We start from the raw sequence: 27,625 nt of genomic DNA, 5'->3' as shown, positions 1-27,625 counted from the left end.
GGGATGCAGTGGGGTGGATGTCACTTCCAGAAGCATGTTCAGGATTTGTAAAATGTTTGTAAAATCACTCCTTTTCTCACCAAAGCTATTGAAACTATCTTGCATGTGGATGAATAAATACTTTGGATGGGCAAAGGAGCTTTAGCAGTTCTGATATGGAAGACAATAGGTTCTAAGCCCTCTTAGTCATGACTTTAGAAACTAAAGAACAGAGTAGCCTCTGCTACTCCATTGCAGTAGTTTGGCTGTTTTTCAAAAGGCGTTGCTGTGCTTTGTGGAGCTATTCTGGAGCTGGCTCTCAGCCTTGTTTACTCCTGTCTTTGAGTTAGAGATGGATATAAATAAATTAATTCAGCTAATTGCTTTAATACCCTGCACGGTTCCTCAGGAGAGTCAGGCAGCTCTGGGCAGCCTGCGGGCTAGCGTTGAGAGCCAGCGCTTGGGACTGGCTCATTATGTCACTGACCATTTTTGAGCCCCTTATGCTTTAAGGTAGGAGTTAAATATGGGCAGAAGTGGTACAGATGGAGAAGAAAAAAGGCATATTTTCTTCCTTCTCTTTCCAAGCTTTATGTGTGTATATTTTAAAAGCTTAAAGCAATCAAAAATTAGATGTTTATAATGGTGGTTATGAAGCTAGATTATATTGTAAATTTAAATTATATACCTGTTCTAGCGTTGAATATCACCATTTAATTTGGTTCACATCCCTTTTCTTGCAGTTTTGTCCTCTTTAAAATTAAACACCTTAATAATTAAAACTGCAGCATTGTCAAAGTTTCTGTTTTGCTGAATGACAAAACCATGTTTTCTTTTCATAGTAGGAAAATATGAACCATGGGAAGACAGTCGTAAAGTTGTCTTAGTTTAACTGCCTGTGGATTGATTTATTTGATTACTCCATAACTTTTTGTATATTTGAAGTGACCTTGTTTTATTTTGTTCTTTCAATAGGATCAACCAATGGGAGGCTGGGAGATGATCAGAAAAATTGGAGACACATCAGTCAGTTACAAATATACCTCAAGATATGTGCTGAAGGCAGGCCAGACTGTTACAGTAAGTTAATTTAGTCATCATTTAATTTAACTTCATTGTCTTAACCAAAAGTTAAAGTAATTAAAACCATTTTGGCTTAAAGAGAAGCATTTTAAAAATGTGCATTAAAATGTTTTTGACATTATTAGGGAATTAAAGTGCTATTAAAGATTTTAAAAATTCTTTGTTATTGAGAGTGGTAATTGACTATTAAAAGTGAAAGAATTGACCTTTGAATTATTTTTATTTTATCTACTCCAGTAGAAATTAACAGCTGACACCCCCCCATCCCTAAAGAAGTTGAGGTGACTATCTCCTTTTGTCAATTCCTTTTTAAAAATATTAAATTCATGTTTAAGATTTTATGATTGATACAGACCTTACTAAGTGTTTAAGATCAAAGGCTCAAACAGGTTAGAACTTCTCTTTTAAAAAGTGTATTCATAGAACTTGCCACCACATTGTGAAAATATCAGATGCTAATTTTGTAATAACGGGTAAAAATTGGAACAGATATCCTAACCATGCTATCTTTTCTTCTCTTTAGTAATTATTGTAGTGAGAGAAAATTGCTCAGTCCTATTATGTGTCTTACAGAAGCTGCATAATGTGATGGAAAGAATCTGACATTTTTAATTCAGAAGATTCAGATTTGAGCGTGCCCTTTATCTCTTTAAAAGTATAAAACCACTATGCCAATCATCTGCTTTTTCCACTGGATACAGTTCCTCAGTGACTAAATAGATATATATATTCTATAGGTCTAGTGGAGAACTCAATTTTCACATAAAAAAATGTAAGGCATTTTTTTTTCCTTTGGTAGCTGGCATAAATGTGTTAAGAAGCTCTTTGGAATGTGGTAATCATAAGTGATATTTCTGTAAAATTGTACAAGGCAGGGCAATAGCAAAGATCAGTTTAAAACTCCAGAACAGAAGTAAGGGAACTACTATGTAATTTTAAATTTTCTTGTAGCCACATTAAAAACAAGTGAAAAAGAAAAATGTGAAATTAACTTTAGAACCATGTTTTAAATTTAACCCAATGTATCTAAAATATTATCATTTCAACATCTGATGAATATAAAAGTTATTAGATCACTTTAAAAAAAAATCTATTTATTTATTTATTTGGCTGCACTGGGTCTTAGTTGCGGCCCACAGGATCTTCGTTGCAGCATGCGGGATATTTAGTTGTGGCATGCAGGATCTTAGTTGCGGCATGCGGGATCTAGTTCCCTGACCAGGGATCGAACCCGGGCCCCCTGCTTTGGGAGCGTGGAGTCTAAACCACTGGACCACCAGGGAAGTCCCTTTTTTTTTTTTAAACTAAATCTTGACACTTCGAGATACCCTTACAGCACACCTCAGTTGGGACTAGCCGTGTTTCAAGTGCTCACAAGCCACATATGGCTACCATATTGAACGACACAGCTCTAGGACATATTAGTTTTAGGTTAAATTACCCAGTAAGGTTACTGACGTGTTACGATTATTATTAAACACTAAACCAACTGTATGATTCCATATGGACTAGTGAAAAGTATAGCTTGAGGTTAGATTAACATTCCACATAACCTGAAAGTCAGCCCAGATCCAGTTCTCTTTTCAGTTTTATCCTAGTAATGCTCCTTGCCCCTTTCCATTTATAATGGTGATGGAAGATCTGGAAGCTTCAAGTGAGCACTTTAAGAGGAAGGGGTCTCTCCTTATTAGTAATTGATAAGGTTTTCTCCCCATTTAAAAAAACACCTGCTTATACTATCTCCAGTCTTCATTCTGCCATCATATGGCCCTTTATATTGCAAGACAATTTATGGAGTACAAAACTTTGCTGTCTCTTTTCATATGGTCTTTTAGAAAGATCAGGACTGGTAGTAGTGTCCCTACAGGTGAGGACATAGAGGTTTGTAGAGGTGTAGTGTTACGTCCATGATACAAACCCAGGTTTTCTAACTCTCAAGTGTTCTCTGTTCTACCAATGCTCTTCTGCCAGTAAATACATAAAAAATGTTGCAGAATTTCCCTGCTTATGAAAAGGGAACTCTTTCTGTTTCTTTTGCCTATTTCTGTAGCAGTCATATTTTCCAATGAATAATGGGTTATTTGTCTGTTTCCTGAATTCTTTTTGGAATTCAGACTCAGACACTGGGGTATTATGACACTGTCTCTGGTTGGATATATACCACTTTCCATTAGAATATTCTAGATAGGCTGTCTGCTGCAGAGCTTTTGAGAGAAGTTAGTCATCTCAATTCCTGCTATAGGCAGCTGGAGGATACCATTGGAAGGGGTAGAAGGCTCATGAAGGATGGAAGGAAGGATGGCTCATGAAACCCGTAGAATAATAGAATGCTAACAGTGAGAGCTTATATTCATTGAGTCAGCCATCTCCTCCATGTGGGTAATCATTTTTCTTCACAACAGTCCCGTGTATTATCAGTACCATTTCTGTCCCATTGGAGGGTAAGTAAGGTAGCTTGCTCAAGGTGAGCTGGCATGTAGGTGAGCTAGGATGTGAATCTAGGCAACTTCACTTCAGAGTCCTGTGTGTCAACATTTTTATTTATCAGACTGGGAAGCTGAGGCCTAGCTAAGCTCTATGGGATATACAGCTAGTTAATATGGCAAGTCTAAAGCTAGGCCATAATTCTGGAACTTTTAGAATCAGTCCTCTTACAAGGTGTTAAAGTCTCATCATTATGTTGTTATTGGCACATGGGAGAGCTGGGCTCTGTGTAGACTGATTTCCTTTTTTCTTTCTAGATCTGGGCTGCAAATGCCGGTGTCACAGCCAGTCCTCCCACCGACCTCATCTGGAAGAACCAGAACTCTTGGGGCACTGGCGAAGATGTGAAGGTTATATTGAAAAATTCTCAGGGAGAGGTATGGTCATTTTATCGGTACCACCACAGTGTCAGTTTTTTTTTCTTCATTGAAGTATAGTTGACTTACAATGTTGTGTTAATTACTGCTGTACGGCAGAGTGATTCAGTTATACATAGATGTACATTTTTTTTTTTTGGCCACGCCACGCAGCCTGTGGGATCTTAGTTCCCCAACCAGGGATTGAACCCGGCCGCTGGCAGTGAGAACGCGGAGTCCTAACCACTGGCCTGCCGGGGAATTCCTGTGTACATTCTTTTTTTAAAATACTTTTCCATTATGGTTTATCATAGGATATTGAATATAGTTCCCTGTGCTATGCAATAGGACCTTGTTGTTTATCTGTTTTATATATAATAGTTTGCATCTGCTCATCCCACCCTCCCACTCCATCCCTCCCCCAACCCCCACCCCCTTGGCAACCACCAGACTGTTCTCTATGTTCGTACCACAGTGTCAGTTTCACCTGAGAGTTCATCATGCAAGTGTGATTTCTTTTCAAAAATCAAATTTAAATGTGAAGTAACTGATTGCTTAAATCAGACCAAGGCTGCTGAGTCAATGAAAGTGATGCTAACTCCAGGTTTTAGGAATGAACTATGAGTGTCTTGTAGTTCTGGTTGTTAGCACAGGTTCCAGAGTCAGTCTGTGTCCTGTTTCTGTCTTCACTGCCCAGTGACTTTGTGACTTTGGGTAAGTTCCTTCACCTCTCTTAGTTTCATCATTTTAAAATGGAGATAATAATAATAAGATAATAATATAATGAGAATAATATAAATGAGACAATCCTTGGGAAATGGTCAGAATAGTATCTGGCCACTAGTAAATGCTTATGTTATTAACCTTGTTACTGGCTTTCAACATGCTGTTGAAACTGAGTTTAAGGATTGTGGAGTGTACATTTGCTTGATGTGTATATTTTCAACACGTCAGTCCTAGAACTCTTGTCAAAGAACCTTACCTACCCCCACTGTCACATAAAGACACTCCCAAATTCCCCCAGCCACGCACACATACCAAGAGATGAAAGTGTCTTCAAAGGATGGCGTGGTTTCAGGTCAAAGTACAGCATCTCCTTGGGGGTTCCTTCTCTGCTCCCATAGTGCCAGGCACAGACCTTGTCTAGCTTGTCACGTTGTCCTCTCTCACTAGAGTAATAAGCATGTCAAGGGCAAGGACCTGTTCTGATTTTTCCTGGCACTTAATGAGAAATTACTGGATAAAATTTTAGGAAAATCAAACATGGACCTTAAGTTCAGAGAAATAAAGTGTAATTAATAGCATTCATTCTGGGGGTCCGAGGTGTTTGCATACGAGAAGTCCTCTGCCCAGCCATCTGCTGGTGTTTAGACTGCTCTTAGTAAGGAATTCACTGTCTGCTGAATGCAGAATGCCCTTGATCTCAGACTGAGGCTGAAAATGAAAGGGCATCTGATGTTTTCCACTGTAAACCTCAGTACAGTTCACCTCCAAATACTTGCTAGGTTCTCAGGGTATGGGCGTTTACAGATGCCTTCCAGAATTCACAGACTTCGAGGAGCCGAATCTCCTCCTGTTCTCTGTGTGGAGCCCTGCTTGCTTTTTGCCTTCGGCACTTTGGAATTCTTCCCAGTTGTCACCGGTGCTGCTGCCCAAGTGCTGAAATTACTGCAGCTCCTATGCTGGTAGTTCCTTCGACATCTGAAACTGGCAGAATACATGTCTCTTTCAAAACAGTGTTACGAGTGGCGATTTGCCCAGATTGAAAAGCACGGTTTTAAGGGGACATGGTAGATGAAATAGGTTTTCGTGAACCATGGAATCTTGTCACCACCTTTTTCTGTGTGAAAATATGTTCCAAGTTAGAAACGATCTTATAGGAGGATATTTGGAATACAGCGAGTTTAAAAGCGCACAAAATAGATACAAGTGAAAAAGTAGATGCCATGACATGGGATATGTCTGGAGGTTGTATTACCAGTGATGTTTCAATTAAGCTGAATGAAGCTCAGGTTTCCCTTCATAATTCAAACCACTGAATTCTATAATGGATTATTTGGTTGGTTTGTTTTCCTGTTCTTTTAATAAACTTCTGCATTCTACTTGTTAGGCTCTATGAAGTGACCTCTGTCAGAAATGAGGAAAGTATTATGAATACAGTTCTTATTTCTGTGATTGTCAGGCAAGTACTTTTGGCATTTATTCATTTAATTTTGTGAGACCATGTTTATTAATAGGTCCCAGACCGTATTTATAATAATTCATAATTACCACCATAAAGACCACTTTCCTGTAAGATTATAGGTAATTGGCTTAAGTCAGTTTAATTTTTTTACATATATTTTCTGGCTGAGACATTGGCGATATCAGGAAACCCAATTAAACTGGCTTTAAAATAATGGGAATATATGAGTTCACAAAACCAACCATCCAGAGATAGTGGACTTGATCCATTGGCTCACCCAGTGTCCCCAAGGATCTTTCTGTTGTCTGTTTCCTGAGTGTCTCCCTCACGGATGCAAGGTAGCTGCTGGCTGCTCTCGGAGGTGCATCATTCTAGGTTTACTTGTCGTGGGCAAGAGCATTGTGCCTAGTCCGGTCCTCGTCTGGGCTTTGCTCTCGTAGTACCAGCCTGGGTCACGTGCCCACCTCTGAGCCAGTTCCTGGAGTCAAGAGAACAGAGTTAGAGCTTGAGCCTTCTCCATGGCTAGATCACACTCAGCTTGTGACACACATGTCACATCTCCATGGGAGAGAGGGTACCCAGGTAACAGTGGGGGCTCTTACTGAGAAATGGCCGGGGAGGGGTGGTCCTAGGGATGAAAAACAGCAAATGTCACCATGGAAAAATAAAATGTTTTTTTAATGAGGGAAATAAAAAATAAAGCAGTCTCTCTGTACCTTCTAGAATATAGGCATCACTGAAATTTTTGTATATGGAGATGATCACTTATGTATACAGAGATATTCTAGTTTAACAGTCAGCTCCTTCATCAACAAAAACTGCCTTGATTTTAGTATTTGCTGAACTGTGGTGATTTCAGGCTACCCACACGATGTGACTGAGAACAGAGTTGAAGAGGCAGCACGTGAGCTGGCGCTAGCTGGCCCTGCTGCACTGCTGGGGAGATGGGTGTACCTTTATGTGCCCAGGGCTTTACCCAGGCAGACCCATGGCATGTTGATAAAGACCATTTATGTGTGCCTTCCAGGGCACTTGATAGTGTTGGGTGTCTTGCTGAGAGGAGTTTTTTTGGTAAAGACGTTTGTCTTTTAGCACCTTGACTAATAATTTCCTGGGCCTAAACCTCCCAGCAACTTTTGGTTCTAAATTTGTTTTATTATTTTTCTATTTAAATTTGTCGACATTTATTTAGCTCACTTATATTCCATACAGGCTTTCTGCATTAGATTAACTGATTTTTAAATGTTGTCAAATGAAAAAGTGCTTAACACCAGGCTTACATTAAGGTCAGTTATGCTGAAGTAATTCATAATTAATGAAGTTGGGCAAGTTGCTGTTTTCTAAGCTCATTTGAGGCTCATAGTCTGGTGTTTCATCACGAGCTCTAAGAGCCAGTGTTTCCATATGGGATGTATACACTGTCATGAGTTGCTAGAAGCTGAAATGTGAGAATTCTATAACAGATTTTATTTGACTTTTCTTTCCTCATTTTAAGATGAGTTGAGGGAAGTTAGGTACTCCGAAAACTTTTTGGGAATCTTTTTTCTGTTTTGTATGCCATCATCCCCCAATGGATATCTTAGTTCAAAGAGTTGTAATTGATCTAAGGATTCACATGCTTTTTTATTAGTACTAATTTGGTTAAAGCAAATGTTATTTGTGAAAAGACTATTTGTGTGTATAAACACAGACTGATCTCACAGAATTGAAGTTTCTGGCTAATTCAGACTCAAAATGGTCCATCTTCCTCGGCCGTGCAACAATAATCAAAATTCCCTACAAAATACTACTGTACTACCTTACTTCATTTATAAAATATATATGTGGACACGTTGTAAATAGAACTCTCATTTCTCTGTCACTGTTCTCTGGTTTTCTTCCTCTGCCATTTTAAACTAGCTGGTCTGTGTTAAATTTCAGGTAAGCTTTTACTGACATGATTTTAGTGTCTTCATCTGGAGTTATCTTTTTTGAGTAACCTTAGGACATGCATGGTACAGAGTACAATTAGATGCTCTGCAGCACTCTAGGACACACTCATTTACTTGCTGCTAGATCATCAAGTTAGCCTTGTGCTTGAACAGAAACACTGCTGCATTTGTGCGAGTCAGCATTCTCTAGAGGAAAGTCATTTGTATTTGCGCCTTTCAGTAGAAAATGGAAATGGTTACTTTCTGTTATGCCTCCAGTGAATAATAGGAGATCTGTTTTTTTGTGCAGAGTACATTGGAACTTCGCTAGTATGTTATTAGTAAATAGTGTTCCTGTGTCTTGATTGTTTCATTCAAGAGGAACTAGCTGCTGAAGGAATGAAAGTTTGTCCTTTTCATCTCTCTCATCAGGTGGTCCTCTTGCCACCGAGGTCCCTGAGAGCACAGCAGTTAGCCTCTGACTTCATTTTATTCAGCATTTATTTAGCACCTTCTCTTTGCTAGGAGCCAAGATCTTTAAGCTGAATTCATGTTGAGTGTTATAAAGAATTTAGTGTGGCAAATCATTTACAGAATTCTTAGTAACAGAATGGGATAAAAAGCAGTGGAAACTTCTCAGCAGGTATTTCAAATTGGATACCAGTAGCTTCCCTGCAGGGAATATTGAAAATCTAAGAACTGCTACTAATTATGCAAAGATTCCTGTTCAGTAGCTGAAGCTACTGATGAGCCACTTAAAAAAAAAAAAAAAAAGTCCCTGATGTAAGAATGCTGTTTCTTAAATTTACTCAAAGAAAAGATGTCGCCCTCCCACAGTCTTCATGATTTTTAAGTATAGTGGGTTTTTTTAAATTAATTAATTAATTTTTTATTTTTGGCTGCGTTGGTCTTTGTTGCTGCGCGCCGGCTTCCTCTAGTTGTGGTGAGCGGGGGCTACTCTTCGTTGCAGCGCGCGGGCTTCTCATTGTGGTGGCTTCCCTTGTTGTGGCACACGGGCTTAGCTGCTCCACGGCATGTGGGATCTTCCGGGACCAGGGATCGAACCCGTGTCCCCCACATTGGCAGGCGGATTCTTAACTACTGCACAACCAGGGAAATCCCAAAGTATAGTGTTTTAACTTAAATCAAACTCTTGTGTTTAGGAGGTTGCTCAAAGAAGTACAGTCTTCAAAACAACCATACCTGAAGAGGAAGAGGAGGAGGAAGAAACAGCTGAAGTGGCTGTCGAGGAAGAACTTTTCCACCAGCAGGTATTACTTTAATATATGTCTTTTAAATTTTATTAACAGAATTACATGAAAACCAAAACCAATAGTGGAGCTTGTTTTTTTCCCTATTACTTGATAAACTAAGTCAGTGATCTACCAAGTGGGGTTTGTTTTTCCTGAGGGGATCTTCAAGATACAGTACATTCGGGTACTGGAAGAAAATGTTAGCACTTCTTTTTTAAAACTTATTTCTCATATCAAATTTCAGTTTTGTCTTTTGTTTTATAATGTATGTAATATGTTATGGTAGGACATGTATGCCACATAAATAAGTATGTATGGATTGGAATGCATGCTAAGAATTATTTATTGAAGGGTTCTTTGATTGAGTTTAGATGACTAAATTGGAGCAGGTATCTGCATATAAACTTAAAAAAAACAAAGAGTAGGGACTTCCCTGGTGGCACAGTGGTTAAGAATCCACCTGCCAATGCTGGGGACATGGGTTTGAGCCCTGATCAGGGAAGATCCCACATGCTGCAGAGCAACTAAGCCTGTGAGCCACAACTACTGAGCCTGTGCTCTAGAGCCCGCCAGCCACAACTACTGAGCCCGCACGCTGCAACTACTGAAGCCCATGTGCCTAGAGCCCGTGCTCTGCAACAAGAGAAGCCACTGCAATGAGAAGCCCATGCACCGCAACCAAGAGTAGCCCCTGCTTGCTGCAACTAGAGAGAAAAGCCCATGTGCAGCAACAAAGACCCAACACAGCCAAAAAATAAATAAATTAAATTAAATTAAAAAAAAAAATCATTACCTGATTTTAAAAAAGAAAAAAGAGTAATGTTCAACTTCAGTGTGAAGCAAAATTCTTGCTGTCTTAAGTTTTTAATCATTTAATTGCAAGATAGATTTTAGCTGATGCTTGGACTTTTGAGAGTCCTTGAAATAAAGAAACTCCAAATTTGATTTTAATTAATTAAATTGGAATTATTAATAAGTAATGAGCCTTCAGTTTATATTCTCAAGCTGTTCAAGTCTGATCATTCATCAAAATTCCTACCCTTATCCTTATAAGACGTCATCACCATGTCTCCAGATTTATAAATCTGTTTGTTTTGCTTAATTAGCCCCAATCCTACTCCAAATAAACATTCTCTTATGTGTTCAGCCTCCAGAGTTGAGAACCACTTGAGGTGGGTTATGGTAGAATGAATTTTTGGCATGGATACTTCCTCATAAATTTTGGAGGAATATTTAAGAACAGGTGTTTTATACTTGGCTTTAACAAGAAACAGGTACAAGATCCATTTCCTGCCCTTATTTGAAACATTATGATGACTGGAAGTAAAATAACAACATAAGAGATATCTCAGGGTGCCAGACTAGTGGTTCAGAGCATGAGTTGTAGCACGTCAGATGCTGGAGAAGCCTCTTTAGGCCACCAGAACAGTTGAGAAGATCTCTGGAAAATAGGCTTGTCCAGTATTTTGAAGGATGGGCAATTATTTGAGTATTAGAAGGCAGACGGTAGTGTTCTGTGGTTGTTTGAATTATCTTTTGCTACATTAGGAGGCCACCTTAAATTGAAACTCAGTGACTTAAAACTGATTTCTTAATTCCTATGACTCTGTGGTTTGACTGGGCTCAACTGGGCAGTTCATTTGTTCCGCACGATGGAGAGTGAAGTCAGTCATGCAGTTGCATTCAGCTGGAAGCTTGGCTGGGGCTGGAATGTTCTCCATGTCTTTTTCTATGTGGTTTCTTATCATTTGGTGGTTTAGCCCAACCTTCTTTACAACATGGCAGCTGGCTTCCAAGAGAGTGAAAACGGAAAGCATTAGATTTCTTAAAGGCCCATAGTCTCTTAGTCAAGGTAGGTCATAGGCCAGCTTCAATTCCAGGGGAGGGTAAATAGTCTCCACCTCATAATGGGAGGAGTGGCAAAGAATTTATCATGATCTTTAATTCATCACAGGGTATATGTCAAGACTTGAGCACCAAGTATATCTGTCCATCCAGTTGTGTTTGTAGGGTGTGAGTGAGAGATAAGTGAAGTGGGGAGGTTGGTGTTAAATCAGCATAGTCTGGAATGTCTAGGGAAGGAGCTTCTCCACACTTTGGAACAAGGAGAAGTTGAGACAGTATCAGAGGGATGACTGTAGAAGGGAGATTGCAGACACACTGAGAGACTATGCAAATAGAGATTCATTAATTAAGGCATAGTGACCGAACTTGAGGGGGAGAAGAAAAAAAATCAAAGATGTACGAGGTTTTTAGCTTTTGTGATCAGAAGAAATAATGATATCAAAGTTCAAAAGAGGGACGGTGGAAGGATGGATCAGCTATTTTGACTTCATATTAGAGAATGAATCCAGTGGCCTTTCGAGTTGATTAGAAGTCTTTCTGGTTGACCTTCAAGAAACCAATTTCAGTTTAGTCAAGTGGTGTTTCACAGTCGTGTTGTGAGATTTTAAGGAATTAGTGAGTGATAAAGAAATGGATAGAGGGAGCCATTTTGACTTCACATTTGAAGACGAACCCAATGCAGATGCTTCAGGATACGAAAGCTGAGGATCCAGCAAGCCGTGTTCCCTGATGTGGTTGTTCAGAATGCCGTCCACTGAGCTCCTGTTTCCTAAGTTACCAAAGGGTGTTACTGAATAGGAGTGTTCAACTTCAGCTGCTTATTAGAATCTCTTAGGGAGTTTTAAAATTACGTATAAATACTCTTCCCCAGTTAAATGAGAAATTCTCATTTATTTTTTAAAATTTATTTATTTATTTATTTATGGCTGCGTTGGGTCTTTGTTGCTGCTTGCGGGTTTTCTCTAGTTAAAGCGAGCGGGGGCTGCTCTTGGTTGCGGTGTGCGGGCTTCTCATTGCAGTGGCTTCTCTTGTTGCGGAGCACAGGCTCTAGGTGTGCGGGCTTCAGTAGTTGTGGCATGCGGGCTCAGCAGTTGTGGCTTGTGGGCTCTAGAGCACAGGCTCAGTAGTTGTGGCTCGTGGGCTTAGCTGCTCGGTGGCATGTGGGATCTTCCCGGACCAGGGCTCAAACCTGTCCCCTGCATTGGCAGGCGGATTCTTCACCACTGTGCCACAAGAGAAGTCCGAAATCAGAAATTCTCATTTAATTGATCTAGGGACCTAGGTCAGAATTTTGTTTTAAGAACTCCTCAGGATCTGAATGTGCAGCTAGAGTTGAGAATCACTGTTCTGGAATTTGTTGGAGTATTCTAGGGGAGAAGTCCATAAGAGAAGGTTAAAAAGGATAAGTGAGAAGTAATAAACATCCATTTGAAGTTAGGTAATAATGAATTTGTAGTATCTCTGCCTTATTTTAAAATACCGTGATCCATTTTCTTAGCACTAATTCTTTTTTCTGTTTTCCTCATCAGGGAGCCCCAAGAGGTTCCAATAGAAGCTGTGCAATTATGTAAACTTCTCACGTCAACTGTCTTCCTCAAAATAAAGAAATATGGTAATCCTTACCTACATGCAGTGCAGAGCCTTCTCAGAAGCACAGAATATTTTTATATTTCCTTTATGTGAATTTTTAAGCTGCGAATCTGATGGCCTTAATTTCCTTTTTTGACACTGAACGTTTTGTAAAAGAAATCATATCCATACACTTTGTTGCAAGATGTGAATTATTGACACTGAACTGTGTACTGTTTGAAAAGGGTCCCTCAAATTTTTTGACATTTTTTTTGTATGTGTGTGTTTTTTTTTAAGTTCTAATGAGGAGGGGAGGGTAAATAAACCACTGTGTGTCTGGGTTTAGTTTGAAGATTGCTCCATCTAGATTAGCAATCTGCTCTGATTATTCTCTGCTATATATAACGGTGCTGTGAGGGAAGGGAAAAGCATTTTTCAATATATTGAACTTTTGTACTGAATTTTTTTGTAATAAACTATCAAGGCTACAAAAATTTTTTTTAAATAGAAAAGAGAAATTTTGTAAGAAGGCAATATTAATCTAATCATCATGTAAGCACTCTGGATGAAGGATTCCACAAAACTTTGTTTTATGGTTACTTCTTCTCTTAGATTCTTAATTTGCAAGGGGAATGGGGGGAGGGGGGTGAGGGGGGAGGGAAGGGTTTCTCCTAAAACGCATTAGTTGTGTTTTTTAAGATAGTGTAACTTGCTTAAATTTCTTATGTGACATTAACAAATAAAAAGCTGTTTTTAATATTAATCTGCTGTCTTTTAACTTCAGAAATGTTTTGGGGGAGAAAAGCGTTGTTTCAGTTTTACTTTTGATAAAAATAATTTGGCTTCTTGTTTGAACTAGATTTTTCTTTAAGGCTCTGACAATGGGGAATATAAACACACAAACTATTTTGGGATCTCCCCTGTTTTCAGTACTCTGTTGTCATTAATAATAGCACTAATAAAAGCAATAATAATGCTAATTTTTTGGAGCCAGACACCATGCTCAGTGCTTTATATTTTTCAGCTTATTAACAATAAGACCTTTCAAAATCTCTTTAAGAAAGCCATTTGGGAACATTAGGGACAGTGGGAGAAATTGGGGAAGACACTCCTTTTAAAGGAAAAAAATGGAGGTAATACTTCTAGAATCTAGTTTTACTGTCTTTTAAAATACAGAAGAGACACTGATTAAAAGGAGTACAGTATGAATGATAGAAAATAGGTGTGTGCTGTGTGGAGTAGTTATGTATGGTGGTAACTAGGGTGTCATTTTTTACGCATTTGGAGAATTTATCTTGTGATTGCTTTAGCTAAGTGAGTTAGTTCATCTTGTAGAAAGTAGAATATCCAAACCATCCCTAGAATGAACCGTTGATAACAATTCAGAAGCCAATCCAGAGTCAGTGTTTGCTTTTCTCTTAAAATATTCCTGCAGTAAGCTGCACAAAGACTAGCAACTTACTTGAAAATAACTCACAAAGTCCCAGAATTACTGTGCTCTGCAGATTTACTGCATTCTCTGATGCCGTCGGAGACACAAGATAAATGCTGGGTTAGAAATTCTGTCTGGTGAAGCAGATAAAATGATAACTTCTCCACACAGATTTATCTTCAGAATGAGAATGGCAGTGCAGGGTATGGCCCAACTTGGTTGTGAAAAGTGTTGCCACAAGATAGGGTTCTTGCCATCAAAATTCATTCTAGGTACTTTATTGCCAGATAAATTGGGTTATAGGAGTCACTTCAATTAGTTAGGCATTAAGAAACTTTGGCAGTTTTAATACAGAGGAATATTATATACTCTAGTGAAATTTAGAGTAAGAACCCAGGACTCAGTTAATACATAGCTGGGTGCCTCTGACTATGTGGCAGGAGATTGTTGAGTCGATTTAAGCTGACAGACTTTACACTAAATAGAAGTTTTCTGAAAGTGAGCTGCACCTACACCTGTTCCCACAGAGCATCTGGGAGGCAGAGGCTCAAAGGCTGCCTCTCTGTAGTAAGTGCACCTCCCCATCAGCGGAGGCTACGGCTGCGTATCTGCATTATTGAACTGTTTCATAACAAGCGTGAAAATTTCCCCCCTTATTTCATCTGCAGTGGTCTAGTTTCACCACTATGTTTAGATACAGATTGATTTTCCTCTTGTTCAGCTCTCACCTCAGGGTTTTTGACTAAGAGAATTCTGGATGTTCGTATTTTGTTGAATATTAGCTCATCCCTGTTCGCTGTTCTTCTCTTCTGAGATTTCTTTTAGCCTTACATTGAACCTATCCTCTTTCATATGTTTTAGGTTTCTTTGTGCTGTATTCTCGGTTACTTAGTATTTATCTCACTAATTATGTTCTCAGCCCTATCTAATCTGTTTATCCCATTTGTTGTAGCTTCCAGTTTCGTTAACTGTACTTTTCATTTCTGAAATTGTGCTTGATTCTTTTTCATATGTGCCTGTCCTCTTTTCATCTTTGTGCTGTATTCTCGGTTACTTAGTATTTATCTCACTAATTATGTTCTCAGCCCTGTCTAATCTGTTTATCCCATTTGTTGTAGCTTCTAGTTTCATTAACTGTACTTTTCATTTCTGAAATTGTGCTTGATTCTTTTTCAAAATTTGCCTGTCCTCTTTTCAACTTTTTTTTTTTTTTTTTTTTACTATAGTTCTCATCTTTTAACAAGGTCATTTTCATCATACTTATAGTCTCTAGTCTGTGTTCTTGAGTATGCTCATTTTTTTTCTCTCAGCTGCAGAAAAATTATTGGTGGTTTGCTTCCTCGTGGAGTTTTTAGTGAACTTATCTCCAGTAAGGGCTGTTTATTTTGTGAGTTGTCCCTGTCCCAGGGTTTTGCTACAGAGTAACTTGGAGGTTTCCTGTGCTGTCTCCCCAGTGATGAGGTGGTGTAGTGGTCTGGACCTCCGTTGCTGTTTCTCACCTTGCGGTGGTGAAGGTCCACTAGGACTGTTGTGCCGAGTGTTCGCTGGTTCTTGCAGGTGACTTCCACGTGCAGTCCCCCGGCCCCAGCAGGAGCTGGGATTTGCTCTGGGCCGGCAGGCGGTCCGTGTTCTGCTTGCCTGGGCTGTGGGCTGCACGGCGCGGTTCTGTGCTTTGTGCACCGGGCCCTCTTCCTTGCATGGACTTAAAGCCACGTTTCCTGTCCCCATCTCCAAGCCCCCGAGGCTTCTCCTTAAGACTTTGAGTTCTTTGTTCCCTTATGGCACCTGGGCATTTCTTGTTTTTTTAGGCTTAGTCCTGGATTAAAACAAAAATTAGTTTTAGTTTATCAATTTTATAGTGGAAGGAAGGGGTCATCTTGGCCAGTTCATTCCACCGTCATACACACATACAAATAAATGCACATTTATTTTCATATGTGTGTAGTTTTAAGAGATACAGTTATGCTAAATCATGTTCCTTTGGGTTTCAGTTTCTTACCCATTATCCCTTTTACCAAATCTTAAATTACAAAGAAATGTATTTGAATGCCCCTTCTATTCCTGGCCAAATCACATGTTTAACACAAAGTGAGAAATTGAAGAGATACTTTGATCCACGCTTCTGGATCATTGGCTTCTGAACAAAATGCAGATCTTTTTAGTTCCACTGCATGAAGTAGCGGCATGGATGTGAATTTTAGGAGGTAGCACCAGAGGAGAATGACTCTTAGGGTTCAAACTTTTGAGCCCCTGAAGCAAAGTTCTGGAATTTCCATGATATTTACCTGGCAAAACCCAGAATTCTGAAACTGGGACTGACTCCTTCCCTTCCTACCAAAAAAAGGCACTGAAAGAGGTGGTATTTAGGATTCGGTTTCTCTGCCATTTGTCTACCTTACTAAAGGGACATTCAGAACAAAGTTGATGGGAATGAGGGAACTATTTAGGCAAAATACATGTAAAGCTCACAGAGGTCACAGTTCAAGTTGGAGAGGGAGCTTCACATTAACATGCTGAATGGGAAGAACAGTGAATGCAGACAGGACTGGGAGTGGATGCGGCTTTGCTGTTCTGGAAGGTTAGATCGCGGGCGGAGGACAATCACAGAAGTCCCCTGGGAGCCAGTTTGCCCTGGAGACATGCACCCGACAGCGGGGAGTCACCTCACTCCCTACCTCCTATCCTCGCTTTCACTGTACGTATGTTTCCTTTACTTTAACAGCACAGTAAATCCTGTCTTCTGCTGATGTTCCTCAAGAGACAAAATGCACCTCTCAGTTTGAGACAGCTTGTTGAGTAGCTTGATTACTTATAACAATAAAACACATACTCATGTGGATTTATTATGTGAGTGCCCCAGTCTGTGTACCTTAATGATTTCTCTGCATTTTGTATACCATTTTCTTGATATTGGTGTTGATTTCTGTGGTTTAAAACATCATCCTCACCTGCCTTTTAAGCCTTCTTTCCCGCAGCTTGTGTGCCCTAATGCCCTTTGCCACTAGCATCTGCCAGCCTTCTGACTTTCTCCATGTGTCCGGCTTACGGCAGACCTCGCCATACAGCTGTAATAGTTGGGGGCGGGTACCTTCCCTAGTCTTTGTTTTTCTTCAGTGCTTTGTGACTCAACGTGGATAATTATTTTCAGACTGTCTGGTTTGGCCTGTTAAATACGCTTGGGTATTTCCACAACCCCCTGCATATAATCCTGTGTCCTATGACGTAAGTTAGCCACGAGTGTTAGCTAAGTGTCCATTGTGTGACCACACCAGAGGCCCATGTCTCCAGATAGCAGGTCTCACTCTGGCAGAAACCGGCTTTCTAGCTTAGTGGCCAAGAGCGGTCTTAGAGACAATGATCTTAGATCATTGTTGTGGTTTCCAAACTCCCGAGTCCCAGGTCACTTGTTCCCCTCGTCCTTCTCGTTCTCTCTCCATTCTCTGTTCATGAGCCAGGGAGCCTCCCAGCTCACCCCCGCCTTTAACAAGCACTGCGTTTTGACTTAGGCCCTGGCAGCTGGTCCATTCTCTTCTGAAGCCTGGGATCGTGACCCAGCCTTGCTCTTCGCTGCCAGCTCCCCACTCCTTTGTTACGCTGCCTTCCAACCCGTGTCAAGAGGACTGAACCCAAGCTCTTTCTAGGGCCAGAATTTTTCTCTGAACCATTTTCCCAGGTGCCGATTTCTCTTTAAGTTTTTGTCCTGCTAAGAGAAAAATTGTTAGGAAGTTTGAACTTTGGAAAAACGAGCTGAAAACATTCACTGAGTGCCTGTTGCCTAGTTTTCATTATTCTATGTCATGAAAGAAATAGTGAGCCTGGACTGAACTCTGAGAGGTGCGGCCGTGGGGTCACCAGGACTCAGTGCTTATGTTTACAAATCTGGGCGGGATCCTTTTGTGGAGAAGGAAGGGTTTGGGCATCAGAGGGGGCATGACTCAGGGTGCCTCATACCAGAAGCTCCTGTAGGAACCTGAGGCAGGGCCTTTAGCTGTGTCGGGCACCCGGGGAACTTTGGGAACCCAACCGAGAGGAATGGGCAGGGCCAGGTCCTGGCTGTGCAGTGCTGCTCTCGCGCTGTGTGGGGGGCACCGGATATCACGTGTTGGTCTCTTGCTTACACATGGAATAGTTTCAATCTCATACGGGAGGAGGAACGACCCATAAAGAGGAAGGAGGGAGAAAGTGAAAGGATTAGACGTTTGTTGAATGTTCACACAGCCAGGCACTCTGCTCAGGGTCGTCACACCAAACATTAACTCACTTGAAGCTCGTAGTACCACACTGGGCAAGTGGTGTTATCCTTGTTTTGCAGATGGGGCAACTTGCCCAGAGGTTAACTCATTCATTCATTCATTCATTCTTTCAACGACTGTTCACTGGGGGATTTAGTTTTGCCAGGCATTGCCTAGCCAGCAGCTGGAATACCAAGATGAGAGATCCTGTGGTTTTCTTGGGAACTCAGTCTGATTGCCCAGGCCACCATCATCTTTTTTTTTTTTTGTCTGCACGGCTTGTGGGATCCTAGTTCTCCCACTAGGGATTGAACCCAAGCCCCCTGCAGTGGAAGCGCTGAGTCTTAACCACTGGACTGCCAGGGGATTCCCCAGGCTACCAACTTCAACAGCTCTGCCTATTCTACTGTCCCAGGCAGCTGTTGGGAAATAATGTACATAGCTAGTATACCATTGACAATGGTACTACTCATTGTCAACAATGAATGGGAACAATTCCAGCTGTCAGGTGACTCCCAAATCCCTATTTTAAATCTCTGTTGTTTCTGATGTTCAAATTAATGTCAAGGTTAATAAATATTACTTGCATGCTGCAGTTTAGAAAATGCTTTCATGTAGATTAGCTGATGTGCCTTAGTCAGGAGTGGGCGGGGGATTCTGCTTTCTTTCCAGAGCTCAAGCTTGTGCTCATTCTGTCTTCCTCACTCTGCGCTGCATTTACCCTCTCCCATGAAACTGCAGGTTACAGCCTGGGTGGACTGCCCTTTCCTGAACTGGCTACGTTTTAAGATGTGTTTTTCCTGACATCAGGGAGCTGATTAATTGTTCTGGTTTCAAGTCTCCTGTGGGGTCACCGTTAGGTAAGGTAAGCAGAGGTGGTAAGGGGCTTAACGAGTAGTTGAAAGCAGGCTGGGCCTCAGGGAAGCAACATGTTAGTGACAGATCTGGGAGTTGTTGAAAGTGGTCCAGAGAGTGTGCACACACCCCCCATTTATCCTAGTGGGCAGTAGGGGCTGTGAATGACAGGAATTACTAGAACTGTGATTCAGCTCTGATTGCAGAGGAGGTAAAAAAAATTTTTTTTAATGATAGAGAATTAAGTCTTATTTAAAACATGCCAAGTGTCATCATGGGTTGTGTCCCAGATTTGTACTTTCCCACATGGGTGGTCCCTCTCCACAGACAGGCTGTAAATAGAAGAAAGAACAGCATTGTTTCTGCCTTTGAACTATCTCTGTGAATGGAAAACCCCTGATAGGGGCGGCATTAGTGACACTAAGTTGCTGGCACTTAATGGTGTGAGCCTGAAAAAGCTAACATTCCTGTTTCTCAATTTCCTTGTCTGTAAATTAAGACTAAAAGAAAAAAAAAAAGTCCTATTAGAGAGTTGATGGGAGAATTATATTAGAGCACGTAGAAAGATCATACCAATATGGTAGGTCTAAAATACATAGGAATTTTAAACTAATGATTACTTCAAATATTTTGATTAGGGGAATTGGGAAGTAAGGTGAGACTTTGGTTTTGAAATGGCAGGTTGTTCATTGTTCTTAGTGTACGTAAGTCTACAAGTGAAGACGGTGTTAGAGCTAACACTTCTGGTCAATTGAGTGGTTAAACAAGGAAAGCCATTGAGAATACCGGAAGCGCCACATTTTATTCATCTCATGAATAAATATTAATTTCAACAAACATTTATTCAGCACTTACCAAGTGCCATGCTGTGTACTGGGCACTGGCAAGTGCAACGCTGAGTAAAAGGAAATCTTGTCCTGACCCTGATGGAGCTCACAGCTCAGTGTGGGCCTCAATCAAATAATCACACAAAGGTGGAAAACCACAGCTGTGGTAAGTGCTCTTCTAGAAGGAAGGCACCACACACAGCAGGTTTCCCGTAAGAGACCAGGAGCAACTGGTCCCCCATAAGAGGAGGTAGGAAGGAGGCACTTGGGAACTCTGGTTTTAAACAACAGGGGCGGAGGTGCCAATGTGGCCAGCACGTCACAGATTGACAAAGATGCCCGTGACTGTCAAGGGGCCCCCTGTGCTCAGGGCTCATGGGAAATGGAGAGGATTTCTGGAACGTTTTTGCAATCACTTCCCGGTTCTCCACCGAGACCCGAACGCTGAGAAAATCTGGCTCGCTCCAGTTGGCCGCCCTTCTCGGAGCGCTCTCCTGGCGCAGGGCCTGCGCGCCGCCGAAGCCGCGCTGTGCTCCCCGCTGCCCTCGAATGCACGCTGCGCACCGACTTGCTGTGGTTGATCCACGGAACTGAGGAGACAGGATCTCGCTTGTCCTTGATGTGGTGTCTGTGGGTTGATTTCAGACTTTCATTTAAATAAATAATTCAAGCCTTCAGCTGGGAAAGGGGTTGCTACATCGCAGGGCAAGGCCTCTGGCTGCTAAAGCAGCACGTGGCCAGCCAGGGGGACTTCCCCCGCCTCCCCGCCCAGGTTGCTGGGAGAAGTAACTATGGGTCTTTGGCAGCTCTTTCCCAAAGTGCATGATGAAGGTTGGGAAACACTGAATTATGAAATAAAGGAAGGCAGTCGGCGTGCTTCTGTCATCCTTGGCTCATGCATCCTAAGTTAGTTATGAGCTCAGCCTTGTGATGGTGTATCACAGGCTGCCTTGCGATTCTTCAGCAAGTTTTTTTCAGTGTGTTCTCATCAACAGACTCAGGAGGCAGGAGCTGACCTGTGAGTGACTCTGGGTGGTTATAACTGGGAAACAAGTCAATGCTCACCCATGCTGTCTCGGCGGGAAATGAGGAAATGGACAGGATTCCGGAAGGCTGTTGTTTGAAGAGGCTCGTTCAGTTCCAAGAATACAGGGGAGGAGCAAGAAATGTGAACGTGTTTACTACCCATTCATGGACTCACACGGAAATTGTCCCCATCTGGGGCCTGTGACCCCTGTTATGTCAGAAGAGCTACCGGGAAGTTGTGGAGACAGATGTGTCCTCCCCTCCTCTCTAATGCCCTGACCTGGGCGGACATACGGCCACTTCTTTCCTGAGTCTTCCAGGGTCGACTTTTGCTTCTCAGAGCTGCTGCCTCGTTCTTTTTCCTCCTCAGATCACTGTGTTCCAGGCACTTCTTCCCTGAGTGGTGCTGAACTCAGGAGTGGGGCGGGGGACGGAGAGGGAGGAGGGGGTTTCAGAGGATGTCACCTTGAGACACACTGATACTGACAACGGAAAGAGTTGGCCTGTCCCAGGATTCTCTTAATGCTGTGTGTGTGAGACAGGGTTTTTTTGTTTTTTTAAATTTTTATTGGAGTACAGCTGATTTACAATGTTATGTTAGTTTCAGGTGTACAGCAAAGTGAATCAGTTATACATATACATATAGCCATATATCTTTTTTAGATTCTTTTCCCATACAGGCCATTACAGAGTACTGAGTAGAGTTCCCTGTGCTATACAGCAGGTCCTTATTAGTTATCGATATTATATATAGTAGTGTGTATATGTCATTCCCAATCTCCCAATTTATCCCTCGCCCTTTACACCCCTGGTAACCATAAGTTTATTTTCTACAACTGTGACTCTATTTCTGTTTTGTAGATAAGTTCATTTGTACCATTTTCTAAAGATTCCACATATAAGTGATATCATATGATATTTGTCTTTCTCTGTGTGACAGGGGTTTTTAATGTGCGCCTGTGCACGCATGTGTGTGTCTGTGGGAGCGTATTTTCTGGTTCACAATTACTTCTTAAACTGCTAAGTTTTCCTCTAGGAGAAGTACCCCAGTTTTGGTCCTCTGTCTAGATGTTGTTAACTCATTTTGGACCACAGAGGGCTTTCGATTCACAAAGCTTTCTCCTCATTTTGTGCTTTGGATGGCAAGTCTCTCTTATGCCCCGGGGCCCACCAGACACATCCTCCTTGTCCCCGGTGGGGAGGGATCAATAAGATGTGCCCTCACAGGGGCTGGGCTTTTCTGTCCACCTGGGAAGCCTGGCAGGGGTCGGGGCAGACCCGCCCGCCTGCCCTTGCACCTGCTTCCGGCCCTCGGAGCGCCCCGCACTGCCCGCCTTGACGTGGGGACGCGGAGAGAACGCCGAGAACCAGCTCGTGAAAATCACTCTCTCACCACGAACCCCACCCCCGGCCCCCAAACCCAGCTGGGCGCGTGCCAGGCTTCCGGGGCGCTTGCGTCCTGTCTCCGGGGCGTGGAGGCCTCTGCAGCCGTAGGCCTGGCTGATAGGTGACAGCTCACCGGCGCCTCCCAGTCTCAACTGGGCGTGGGGTTTTTAAACAGACGCGCCGAGGACGGTCGGCCTTCTATCTGTGCCCGAAAGCATCGTTCGTGGCACAGAACCTGAGGCTGCCCCTCCCCCATGCCGCCTCCTCTGGGTATCACTGCGCCGTCCGGCAGAGTTTCACTCCAGCGTGGCAAACAGCAAAGTAGTTGACCTCGGCGTGTATAACATCACTAACGAAAATGACCAACCTTGACCCTACAGCCTCTGATTCAGGCCCATCCTTGGTCTTTCCTGTTCTTGCGGAGCCGCTCACTCCTGCGGCGCCAGCTCCAGACCACTGCTCCCTGCCGAGCCGGGAAGCCTTTTAGAGTTTGTGTCAGGTAGTTGTGCCCTACTACTTTTTTTTTTTTTTAATTAATTAGTTAATTTATTTATTTATGGCTGTTTTGGGTCTTCGTTTCTGTGTCAGGGCTTTCTCTAGCTGCGGCAAGTGGGGGCCACTCTTCATCGCGGTGCGCGGGCCTCTCTTGTTGTGGAGCACAGGCTCCAGATGCGCAGGCTCAGTAGTTGTGGCTCACGGGCCCAGCCGCTCCACGGCATGTGGGATCTTCCCAGACCAGGGCTCGAACCTGTGTCCCCTGCATTGGCAGGCAGATTCTCAACCACTGCGCCACCAGGGAAGCCCAACTTTTTTTTTTTTCTAATAAATTTTTACAATGGAAAAGTTTAAACCTATATAAAAGTGGAGAGGATGGTATAATGAACCCCGTGTACCCATCACCCCGTTTCAACCATGATCCACATCCGGCCAGTCTTGTGTCTTTCATACTCCCCGATTCTGCTCTGCTGTCCAGTGGAATCTGAGATATTGCACAGCTTCTTCATAAATTCTTCAGAATGTATCTCTAAGAGACAAGGGTGTTTTATAAACATAGCCGTCATTCTATTATCATACCTGAAACAAATAATTTCTTAATATGATCCAGCGCTCGAAGTTCCCTGATAGTCTCATAATTTTTTTTTTTTTTTAATATTTGGTTTTTCTGAATCAGGGTCCAAACAGGGCCCATATGTCATATTTGTTGATACATTTTTTAAAGTCTTCTAAATGAATTATCCACCCCAAAGTGTCAATAATACTGGTGCTGTTAAATGTTGGTGTCATTTAACAAACTATCAATCTCTCTCAGTCCTGTAAACTAATAGACAGCAGTGCTTGGTCACATGCAGGTTCAGTTTTTTGCAGGAATATCTCACAGCGTTTCTGTGCACATCCTACCGCATCACATCAGGAGGGACCCAGTGTCAGATTTTCTCTTTCTTGTGAGGTTAAGATCGATCTGTGGGTTTGGGTGCTGAGGGTCTGACTTCTATCATAAAGTTCCCCATCAGCTAATGGTTTTAGCTAATGATCATTAGGCATGAAATCCATGATTTCATTTAGATTCTATCATTATTTCTACACTTTTTAGGTGCAAGTCTTCTCTAAAGAACTTTCCTTCATCCTTTGTACTCCAAGGTACAGTGCACACAAGACACTTTTTAAAAAGCCATTATCGGAATAATGGTTTGGTTCTCTAGCATGCTCCAAAGGTGGCCAGTGAGGGGTTTTTTTTAGTATCATTATAAACTCATGAATTTTAACATAGATGATGTGTAACAATTCAGCACAGTCTTGTTCTCTGTGATGCCCCTATTGTCCACCTTAGGCCAGTGGGAGCCTATTTGGGTTTTATCCTGTGTCCTCTGGACATGACCACAGGGGTCCCACTTGCTTTCTGATATGACAAGGTGCTTGCTCCAGATTCATCTTACACTTTCCCTGTCCCTGACCTAGACTCAGACATTTCTCGGAGGATACCTGATTCTTTTTAGTAGGAAAAGGGTATTTCGAAACCACAACCAGGTGTGCCCAGTTTTTGAGGACTGCATAAATAGCAATGAGCCTGTAAGAGATCTGTAGATACAGAGGGGACCCAGGTGGTACACAAGGGCGTGATTGACGGCCACTGCATTTTTCACTAGGTGCATTAAACAAAATAAATCCCACCTGAACCTCCTCAAATAGATTGTGCTTTTGTAGACCTTGCCTGAGTTTGATTCCTAGTCCTCCTCCTGGGATGAAGCAAATTTCCCCATAACCGTTAGATTCTTTCCTCTCACCCTTCCTGTGAGCACAGGCTTCTGAGAGGGGAGGTTTGGGTCGAGAATTCTCTGCGCTCTAGAGGTTGCTCAGACAGAGCTGCCCTGCTCTGTGAGATCAGCAGGACTGCCCCACGCCTTCCCAGATGGTGCGTGCCTTCAGGGAGGTTCTCACACACACGGACCTCCTAACTCAGGATTGCTAATTTCGTTGTAAGATGTTGCCTGCAAGGCTTGGGTCCTGTACCCTCACAGAGACTGCAGAATCTTAGATCACTTCCCATAGACCCCCCCTTAATCTGTCTCCGTGGTCTGGGGCCAGGTTGCCAGTAGCCCCTTGCTGCTGAGAGAACACGTAGAGGGTGAGCTCTGAGTCAGTGTCCTGTGGATGTCACCAAGCCGCCCGGTACCCTCAGCTGCCGAGTTGGAGGCATCAAATGTGGCTGGCCCCGCGTTTACTAGGCGGGGGCGGTGAGAAGGAAGGTAAATGATGGAGAAAAGCCAGTGACATTTTCAAGCTCTGTAGGAGTACATTTTTACATTAGCAAAGTTATTTGCAAGTTTCCCCAAAGCCAGTCTGAGCTTCCTGTTTAAAGGGCAGGAAAACAATGCTAGTTGTTACACTGTGGAAGTGACGCCAACTCGCCCCTCGCGGGGGACACGCTTATCGCAAGCTTGTCTGCTGCTTCCCGGGCCTCGAAGGGTCTCCACGCGGGTCTGTGATGGATGTTCTGCACAGTCGCCCTCCCGGTCGCTCCCGGACGTTTTCTCCCACAAATCTCCAGATTGACTTTAAAACATCCTAACGTCAGCAGCCTTTAAGCCTTATCTGAGAACAAAATGCAGTTCATTTGTCTCCGAAGTGTTACTTATTTGCAGCTGGGTTAAAAGTCACAGATGCCTCCTTGCTGTGAATTGGGAGGGGATGGGGAGGGAGGAGGAGCCGGCCGTCAGCCGTTTTTATACCGGACGGGCCCACGCGGGTGCAAATCCTTTCCTGCCAAGCACTCCATTGCCCTTGGCAGACCCAGGGTCCCCAAGAGCCAGGGAGCTAGATGAGGTTACCCAGAATTTTAGAATAAAAAGGGACCTAACAGACTTTAGCACTATTATTTTCCTTTGGGTGAAATCTAGCCCAGATCCCCAGTATATGAAGCAGAGGTAAAGTGGCTGGGAGGGGCTGGAGCACCAGAGCCAAGGTTATGGGGGCTCTTTCCATGCCCTGTCCCCCGCAGCAACTCAGGGCTCCAAGAAGGGCTTTTTGAAAAGTGCTCATGGCAGATACTATGGCAAACTTATCCTGAGTCTTGGCTCCCCTCACTTCCCCCCACAATCAACCCTGGAAGTGAGAAAAGAAAATAAAACCCAAGGAACACTTGGGCTACAGAAGATGTGTGAGGAGGAGGGATGGATGCTTGGTGACATACCCAGGGGACAGGAAATGGGGGGGAAGGAGGAGGCGGTCATGTCCTTTTCTCTCTCCTGTATAGTACCTTTGGATGGATTATCACCTGCTTCATCACATCCCAGAAGACAGAAGATAGCAGTGCCAGCCCAGTGCCACCAGGTCAGTGGGGTAACATTAGGGCTGCATTCATCAATGCAGGGGTAGGTGCATATAGCATATGTGCAGGGAGATCTGCCAGCCATATGGAGTTAACACGTGCCCCCCCCGCCCCCCATTCCCCCACCCCTCCGGGCCCCCAACTATCCCCCTATGCTTCAAAGGAAAGCTGATTGCAATCCAGGCAGATGGAACTTAGAAAATGTGATGGGGATAGAGATATGAGGATTTTCCCTGAGGGGCAGAGTCACTTGCTGGGGTGTGGCAAGTGGAGAGTGGTTCAGTCCAAACGGCAGCACAGAGTATCTCGCCCACCCTCTCTGCTGACCCACCAGGGGTTTAGCTCCCCTGTCGTAGGTACACATCACTAGCCAAGGGAGTCAAGATCCCCAGGAGAGTATGCGATCACAGGAAAAAAAACTAGACATGAAATAAGATGGTAGAATTAAGACCCAACATAATAGTAAAACAAATGTAAATGGATTAAACTCACCAATCCAAAGATAGAGATTTTCAGATTAAATTGTAAAAAGAATATTTTAGCAGTATGCTGTCTACAGGAGATATAAAAGGATACAGAAATGTTTAATATTAATTCAGACAAAAAAGTTTTTTAAAACATCAAAATGGACAAGCAGAATATTAGAATGTTATATTTGGAGAAGAGGAGCAATATATCAAGAAGAAATAATCATAAAGATAAATCTATTTATATTGCCTCAAATACATAAAGCAGCTACCAACAGGGCTAAAGGGAAAAATAAATAAATCAACAAATGTAATCAGAAACTGTATATGTCCCTCTCAGAAACTGACAGATCAAGCATGAAAAAAAGCAAAGATAGGAAGATATGAACTACACAATTGATAAGCTGTAGCTTATTTATTCATATATATTTGTAAAAATCAACCATGTATCTTTTTAAAAAATAAATTTATTTATTTATTTTATTTATTTATCTTTGGCTGTGTCAGGTCTTCGTCTCTGCGCACGGGCTTTCTCTAGTTGCAGCGAGTGGGGGCTGCTCTTCCTTGTGGTGCGTGGGCTTCTCATTGCGGTGGCTTCTCTTGTTGCGGAGCACAGGTTCTAGGTGTGCGGGCTTCAGTAGTTGTGGCATGCGGGCTCAGTAGTTGTGGCTCATGGGCTCTAGAGCACAGGCTCAGTAGTTGTGGTGCACGGGCTTAGTTGCTCTGCAGCATGTGGGATCTTCCCATACCAGGGCTCGAACCTGTGTCCCGTGCATTGGCAGGCGGATTCTTAACCACTATGCCACCAGGGAAGTCCCTCTACCATGTATGAAGCCACAAAAAAATGCCAGCATTTCAAAGAATCAAATCATCAAGACCATAGTTCTTTGACCATAATGTAATAATAACT

At 42.6% G+C, this 27,625-nt stretch overlaps 1 protein-coding gene across 2 annotated transcripts in view; it reads left to right on the top strand.

Annotated features, from left to right (window-relative positions):
• The window catches only part of LMNB1 (lamin B1), a gene marked incomplete at its 5' end in the record, with an annotated part of 66,373 nt that extends 53,068 nt beyond the window's left edge, over window positions 1-13,305 (top strand). The window contains 4 exons of one of the 2 annotated variants that reach the window (XM_082457868.1): window positions 955-1,059; window positions 3,804-3,923; window positions 9,161-9,268; window positions 12,625-13,305. In XM_082457868.1, coding sequence (XP_082313994.1) covers window positions 955-1,059; window positions 3,804-3,923; window positions 9,161-9,268; window positions 12,625-12,666 — 375 coding nt within the window. In that variant the 3' untranslated portion in view covers window positions 12,667-13,305. The remainder of the gene's footprint in view (window positions 1-954; window positions 1,060-3,803; window positions 3,924-9,160; window positions 9,269-12,624) is intronic. The other variant, XM_082457867.1, reaches the window with a different exon arrangement.
• Window positions 13,306-27,625: the final 14,320 nt, after the last annotated feature.

This window comes from Balaenoptera physalus (assembly GCF_965194825.1).
Source record: "Balaenoptera physalus genome assembly, chromosome: 3".
NCBI lineage: Eukaryota > Metazoa > Chordata > Mammalia > Artiodactyla > Balaenopteridae > Balaenoptera > Balaenoptera physalus.
Note: the sequence above shows the minus strand (reverse complement) of the source record. Positions and strands in the feature narration are given on the sequence as shown.